This window comes from Vigna umbellata, chromosome 1, assembly GCF_029865625.1.
Source record: "Vigna umbellata cultivar VRB3 chromosome 1, Vumbellata_1.0, whole genome shotgun sequence".
NCBI classification, from domain to species: Eukaryota; Viridiplantae; Streptophyta; class Magnoliopsida; order Fabales; family Fabaceae; genus Vigna; species Vigna umbellata.
Window position 1 is genome coordinate 23,459,971 of NC_142165.1, and position 8,658 is coordinate 23,468,628.

The 8,658-nt window shown below is 32.8% G+C and overlaps 1 protein-coding gene across 1 annotated transcript; it reads right to left on the bottom strand.

Annotated features, from left to right (window-relative positions):
- Positions 1-4,166: 4,166 nt before the first annotated feature.
- EXO70G1 (exocyst subunit exo70 family protein G1) lies at positions 4,167-7,307 on the bottom strand. Its single transcript, XM_047324713.2, has one exon. It carries the CDS (start codon positions 6,837-6,839, stop codon positions 4,827-4,829), a length of 2,013 nt encoding a protein of 670 aa, XP_047180669.1. The 5' UTR covers positions 6,840-7,307; the 3' UTR covers positions 4,167-4,826.
- Positions 7,308-8,658: the final 1,351 nt, after the last annotated feature.

The following is an 8,658-nucleotide window of genomic DNA, read 5'->3' on the forward strand; positions in this document are numbered from 1 at the left end:
ATAAATAATTAGTTCCAAAAAGATGTGTTGGACTTCTAAAACAATGAGTTGTATTTCCAAGGTTTTCTTATTTTCAAACAGATTTTTAAACTTGGATTCTTCTTAAACTCCATATAAATAAATAATTAGTTCGAGAAAGGATGCATTAGACTTTTAAAAGTGTTTTTTCTACAAATAGTTTTAAGCATAAAAATATTAGAAGATATTTTTAACCTTTTATATGTTCAACACAAACTTCAATATGCGTTTATAGAGAATAGAAGAAAAAGAATTGTGCTTCGTAATATTCAATAGTTTATTAAACTAATTTACTATATATTCAAAGTTTTACACGATTGAAAGAATGATAACAAATATACACTTGGATACACAACATGAAGAGTATTACAATAATTTTCGCACATATAAATCATGTTTTCTTGTTTCGTTGTTGTACCTTGTACTTCATCTTCGACTTAAACTCTTAGTATATCTTTCGAAAAATAGTTGTTAAAACTCTATACTAGATATCTCTTAATTATGCACATTTTGTATATCAATTTTAAAATGCGCATTCATCTTTTTCATAGCAAATGCTTAAAATAAAGTTTTTATAAGATTTTCAATGGATTCATCAAAGTGTTATCACCTTCATTTATATATAAGGAAACAATTCAAATAATATATGTAGATTTTGCAATTAAGCAAAATCAAACATAATTAAAAGCGTATAAGATAATTGATTTCAAATGGTGTATTTCATATTTAGAGATAAAATGATCATTGATCATTTGAAGCTATTCAAATCACAAATATATTGTTCATTTATAAAATCTTTTAAGTATATTCAATTATCTAGAAAGTTGTTTATTTATAGCTTGATTAAAATTCATTAGAACTAAATTTAAATTGAATTTGAAGTGCCAAAATGTTATTTAATAAAGCATTAGACAAGGTCCAATAGATCGTATGATCAAAGATATAAATAAACTTGTCTAAGGATCCTTTAGCTACATAAACACATATGTTAGAGACATTATATTTGATATTAATCCACATTACTTAAAATATTTGTTATCATGAAAATTATTAAGTAGTCTTATGTATATTAGATCGTCTAGTAACATGTATTGAATCATTTGATCCTAACAATATTGGATCATTTGATCTTAACGATAATGGATTATCAATTTGAGTCATCATAGGCCTAAGTTCTAGTTAAGTGATATGATATTAAAGGGATGTTTTAAGTTTTTTTTTGTAATTTTTATCTTTTTTTAGAATTACAAAAAAAACCTCAAAAATATCATTAAGATCATATCATTAAGTCATCGTCGACCTAAGGTTGAGCTTAGTTGATACAGTCCCATGTCAAGTCGAGAGGACTTGGGCCTTTGTCAAATTAAGTCAATACAGACTTAGATCGAGTTAAGTGACTCCTAGGTCAAGTTGATTCTAGTCAACTTTGGTCGATGTTAAGATGAGGTTGCCAATAATGAAGTCAAGTCAAATGAACTAGACCTAGATGAGTCGACCTAGGTACAAATCGAGTTGAATTGACTTTATCCATGTCTAATAGACCTAATAGTCTAGTATATTATATTCATCTCATTGAATTTAATGTAATTGACGAATGAATTAAACCTATATTCAATCAAGATTTAATCCAATTTAAATTAGATTAACAAAAATATAGATCTAATTAATCTAGTTAAAACATATATGAATTATAAACCCAATATATTTTATAAGATCTAGATTGAACTTTGATCCATGACCATCCATTAGAAAATAACTAGATGGATTGAACAAGTTTATCCTTGAATATTGATGTGTAGGTTGATGATAAGGATGAATGCTGGTATTGTCGTGTTCATCTTCTAGGCGAGTATTCATTTCAAAGAAATCCTTGTGCATTGAAGCAGCTAAACGAGAAACTAAAAGTTAAGGCTGCATTGAAGGTAGCCTTATAGCAAGGGTATAATATAGCAAGGCTGAAGCAGTTAAACGAGAAACTAACAACTACTCATACTTAGAACCTACAAAAACTTCATTGTCATTTAATATAAGAATTGTAAAAAGAAGTTTTATTAATGGCAAGTCTCTTCAACCACTTCTCACGCTCTGACAATAAGTAAATATCACAACAGTTTTATAACTCGATTGCTTAATTAAACTTTTATTACATAGTCTTCTCTTTTTAGTTTTTCTTTGTCTTTTTCTTTTTACCTTTCTTGGATTGTTTTCAGTCTATACTATAAATCTATGTTGATTCTAATAATAACGATGTTATCACACAAATAAAATTGCCAACTCAATACTGAACATTATTTAAAGTGTTACGTCAACCTATGATGTCATTAGAGATTAAAATAAATAAAAAATTATATAATGGTAGTGATTAAAAAAGATTATAAATTTTATTTTATTTCAAAATGTAGAGAATGTACGATTGCATTGAGGAATTATATGTTTAAAAGATTATCAATTATTAGCTGATATAAATACATCTTCAACTATAACAAGTTCTCCCATTATCAAAACTTAGTATTTTTTACACACGCAAATTTTAATAATAAATTTAAGTCAATTTTTAACCAATTTATTGACATGTTTTGGTACTTCTACTTTTAAAATAATTGCAAATGACTTTTAAAGTAGAAGAAAAAATATTTACTTAATTATTGTGAATTTTCGATAAATATTATTTCAGTTTAACAAAATGAATAAATTATGTTAATGTTAAAATAATTGATTTAACATTTTTTTTCAAAAGAGTAGTTAGGTCAACATATCTAAATGTGCATTAGTTATGAATGACGTAAATCTTAAATTTTTTCTATTAATGTGGCATTTTTTTTTAATTGCACTCCGTAAATTCGTTACTTTCTTTTCGGTCTTTATAAATATGTTACTTTGATTTAAACCAATAAATATTTTAATTTTAATTTTAGTCTCAAAAAGTACAACAATTTTAATTTTAATCTCGTAAACAAAATATTTCTTATTTTAATAGCTGTAAATACATCACATAACGTCACCTGTTCAAATAACACTAATGCCAAGTTAATAATTATATTGATGTCAATTAAGAATAACCAATACTAAACAAAAACTAAAAAAAAGTCCCTACATAAAATGCAGAACAAAAGTGTTAAGTAAACCAAGATTTTATTTTTCGCATGTGTCGATAATTTATAAAGAACTTATCCATTAGCAAGTTAAAAGATAGGCATATAATAAAAATAAACTGTGAAAAAACTAATACAGTTTATACCAATAGAAAAAGTAAGCTAGTGGAAAACTTTCTATTGAACAGAGCAAAGCAAAACAAGCACAGAAAACAGGACATTGATTCACAGCAAATAAAGGTGGAACACAATGATATATGAGAACATTACCAAAATGCTGAGAGACTTCGCCGTGACCAAGAAAGAGTCTCAATCAAATCCTCACTCCAACTTGCCCTTGTTCTATTCTGAGGTTCAAAATAATGGTCATAAATGTGGCAACCCTTGATATTGCAGACAGACATTATAGTTCATGCGACCACGGTTCTAATCTTTGAAATCCCAAAACCCTTGACATTGCAGCTATAATTACATCCATGGTTCGCTGGTCCGAGACTATCAATTACATCCACAGATGATTTAAAGTTTGGACCATACGACAAATTTTCACAATATTGACAACAAATTAAGAGGACTAAAGTGAGCTTAAAAATAACCTTAACTATCATAGCAGGTCACATGAAGTCCATCATGATACTGCTTTCAACCTAATCCATCCTAAACTCACCATCATTTTACGTTTAACACAGCAGAAGAAATTGGGAAGAGAAAAAAAATCATGTGGGCAGATAAAACAACAGTTTATCACTGTTGCAGAGTAAAGATTAGTCTGTACTTAAACTTATAGTGACTAAACCTTTTCTTTACAGATAAAATCAACCTTATTTGAAGAAGATTAGACAACTAGCGAAAAAGAATGTTATAATCCTGTCATATCTGCAAATCAAACCAGAAGACATTATCTAGGTTTCATTACTTCTTTATTACTAGTCAGAAGTAACAATGGCCTCTGGTTTCGCAGTTAAATAGCTCCCAAAACCTTAACGAAAATAGCATCAAGAAGAAAATGTAACGTTATAATAAACAGAACTAGTATAGAGGAAAGGAACTTAACAGTCAAAATCAAAATCAGTGCAGAAACATTATCCTTGGCCTTCCAATGAATTCATTGCCAAAATACGTCTTATTTTGGAGGCATCCTTGAAAAAGTACATGAAACAGGCAACTCACAAGGGTTTCTGCATTTACAATTAACAGCTTCACCGCCCCCACCCTAACCCCCCTCAATACTGATGACTAAATATGACTAATACTCTGTTCATCTAAACTTCTTAGTCCTTGTATACTAAAAATTGTACATAAAATTTTCAAAATAAAAATGACCCTGCTGCTACAAACAACTTAATATATGAAAGATAAAGATTGAATAAATTACTGCAGATGACAGTGACCAAAAAAACCTCATAACCGACGCCCATACTTATTCATTTAAGCTCATAACTTTCTGTTTACAGATGGCCTAGCTTTTGCAGAAACCTCTGAGCACGGGAGATAGTGACCAGTTTTTGCATTTGAGAAGAGAAACTAAACTTCATTTTCATGAAATACATCAGACATTCAAAGGGCAGTGCTCAGGAACTTCCTTCTCAGAAACTACGAAAAGCCTACATTATGCACCGCAAGGCCCAGAGGAAAATTATATACAGTAGCCATCCAGTTGATGAGGGGGAAATATTATCCCTGTTGTTCGTCTATAGAAACACATTGACTAGCAGATTACACAACTGCAGATGCTGTTCTGCGAAGATCAGGTACTCCATTGCCATATTTTGCACTAAATGTTGGACTTCTCAAGCTGCCATGTCTTGCAGGCCTTGGCCGATAAAGACACAAGAGCATTTCTTCAAGCTTCTGAACGGTGTACTTTGCATATTTTGTGGAGCTAGCATCTTGCTCCACCAAAGGACCATAATTCTGCATGTAACTGCGGTATACAGGCACCACAGCTTGCACTATAAGCTGACATGTTTTCTCCCTCAGATCCCGTTCTGGCATTATCCAACTTGACTGCTTAGTATACATCTCATCAAAAACTTCATTGAACTTCTTCAACCTTTTCTTGACCAGGTCACGGGCAGTGGCGCGCCCTCCAGAGAAAAGAATCAACCCTTCCCTACTCAAATGTCCAGGAAGCTTTCCCCAACTGTCCCTCAAAAAGATTGTAGAGTAATACTCCTTATACTGTTCGTGCTCCCTCAGCCAAGAATCCCCCAAGAGTTCCCCAAGCTTTGTCCCTTTCAAATGCTTGCACAGATGCCAGTGATTGTTCATAGCAAAAAAGTGGGACAGTATAGGATCATCATAAGCCTTGATCCAAGTCTCTACATTCTGCTCAACAGCCTTCACAATGTTCAAAATCTCAGTAACAAGGAGTCTCTCCTGAAAGCTTTGGCGCTTCCAACTTCTGTGAATTATCAGAACCTGAGTCAGTATCGGCTTATAGTCGTCCCCAAGGAGCTTGTTACAGTAATCAGTGATAAAGCTCACCAATCTCGGCACATTGCCATCCCCTGGTGGTGGATTCGGCCTCTGCAACTCCACCTGAACAAAAAGCTCCCAGAAAATCTCCGCAGCCCCATCAATCACCCTCTTGATAAGATCCCTAGTCAAATTCTGTATCTCAACACATGGCCCACCACCAAAAAGCCGGTTGAAATCCAATCTCAACTTGCTCAACGACGCGAAAATATCCAACAACTTCAAAAGCTTAATGGGGTCCTTCTTACTCTCAGTAACTGTCTTCCCAAACTGAAGAAACGCCAGTATACCCGCTTGCGCAGCTATCTTCGAAAAGCAACCCATCCACACGTCCAATCCAATCCTCTCAAACACATCATTGCAAAGCTTATACTCAGCCTCAAACAAATGCTTCACAGCAAACTCCAAATGCTTCCCCCACTGAGCTATATACCCTTCAATGCTCTGCACGTCATTGAACTCCGACACAGAAATCTCAAGGTAATCCAAATTCAGCGCCTGCAAACTTGCCCTAACATTCGAACTCCTCACCTCAACATAAATCCCCACACACCTATCCAGCCTGTCATTGGCAATCAACCGCCCCAGAATCGCCTGCAGCTTCTGCACAACCGATACAGGCAGCGGCGACGGCGCAATGCACGCCATACCATCACCCGCCGCCGCCGCCGACATCGGCAGTGGCACGCTATTCTCAGTCAACAGCAACCTGAACTCATCCTCCAACTTGCGCAATGCAGCATCCAACAACCCACCATCGAGTTCACCGTGCTGCGATTCGCGAAGATTCTTCAATTCCTTCTTCAAATTCGCCAGATAAACCTGATCAGCAACGGAATTGTCCTCCAAATACTCAACTATGTCTTCCAACCACTGTATAGCCAACCCGCAATTATCCCCCAAGAACCTCAGCGCCTCCTGGAGACGTTTCAGTACCGACAAGTACCCGGCTATGTCGCTCCGGGGATCCGACAGCAGCGACTTCTCCAATCCATGGACGGCGTCAAAAACCTTGAGCACCGCGGCGGCGGGGCCCACAGCGCGGTTGATATGGCCGCCGACGGCCACCAGAGCGTCTCTCTCAGCGCGAATCGGCCGCACCGCCGATCCCAACGACGGTAGCCGCTGCCTGATTTCGGCCAACCTCGGTCCCGCTCTCTCCAAAGCCAACCCCACCGACTTCGATTTTTCTAAGCTGAGCCTCAGCGATTTCTCAGCTCTGACTAAATTCTCCATCCTAGAACCTTCCATTTCGGCGTCGTAACGGCTTCCAGATCTTCTGATTCTTCTACTTTTTCCTCTCGTTTACCTCGGAATCATCGAAAACATGTGTAACTGTGTTCAGACGAAGATTGAAAACCTTGCGTTTGAAAACAGTTTGGGAGAGTGAACGAGGTCGAGGAAGAGTAAAAAATCGAAGGGAAAGAACAGAGAAAGGGCTTTTCGCGATGAAGAAGACTCGCTCGACGAAAATAAGGATGGTGAATGTTACTGTGGGAGAAAGCGAACGAGTTGACTCAGCAACGAGTTTTGAGTGAAAAAGGAGAAACGAAAATGGAGGTGAGAATCTGAATCTCTGGTTTGAATATGAGAGAGAGAAGAGAAACCCTAAAAGGAAGAAGAAATTAGAAAAGAATGTGTTGAACTGTTCAGAGAAAGAGAGAGAGAGAATGTGGCACTTTTTGAGGGTGTGGCACAGAGTGCATGACAGAATGCAAAAATGCTGTTTCCCTCTCTGTCTATGTAGTTTAATTATTCTTCTTTCTCTCTCTTCATTTTTCCTGAATCTTTTTTTTTTTTCTCTACTTTTCCTCACTAAAAAGGTTTTCTATTTTTTTTACTTAATCAAAGTAAATAATTTAATAACCATTAATTCAACTGATAGTAACTAATACGGAATAATTTATAAATTTAATGATTTGGAAATCATATCAATAATATATCTTTTCATTATTAATTGTTTTTTACTGTGTAAACTTTTGGCCTATGGAACATAATAATCACCTTTATCTCTGTATCAAAATAATAGGGTTCAATCCAGATTCAACAAAAAAGCATAAGTATTTTATTTTAAGCTTAAATTTCGGTTTAGTAGTATTTTTTAGTTTATATATTTATGGCCATAATTTAATATTTTCTTTATTTTAATTTAACTTTTAAAATAAATAAAAAATGATGTGATTTTTCTTAAAAGAAATTAATGTAATATTTTCTGTTAAATCAGGATCAACTTTATTTTTTCTATTTAGTTTCTAAGATTGATAATAAACATATAAAGAGAATGAAAAAGAGTGATTGTATTAAAAAAAAAGTGAGTTTATCATTTCCAATGAACTCACTAATATAAAAAAATCATAATAAGTCTTTTAAAAAAAATACCGTCCACCTCAAGTAAAAAAAAATTGAAGAGAACATTAAATTATTGTTAAAGATATACAAAACAAAAATGTTATTAAGTCAATTTTTAAACATCATATACAATTATGATAGTATTTTTATAATTGTAATACCTAAAAGTCTACAATATCATGATTTGTATATATCATGTATTAAAATTATAATTTTTATAATTTCATGATTTTGTAAAATAAATATATAAATAAATTAATTTAAAATTAGTATTCTTAAATATATAATCCTTATAAAATAATGTAATAGCATAATAATAGTAATTAGTGTTAACCACTAAAAAATAGTAATAATAAATAAAATAAAGTAATAAATAGATGTTTGATCTTTTTAAAGAATATATTATAAATGTGGATAAAATTTCAAATAATAATATTAGAAATATTACATATTTAAATTTTCAATAATAATGATAATCTAATGGAATGGTACAAATATGTTAAATAAAATAGTAATATTATAATTTGAATAAACATCTAGAAGAAAAAACGAATGTAATCTTAGGTGCAGACTAGGTATATTGTAATATCTCATAATTGATATATTGTAGCATTATATTTACCGTAACATCCCATAATCTCATACTTAATAATTCATAGTTGATATATATATATATATATATATATATATATATATATATATATATATATATATATATATA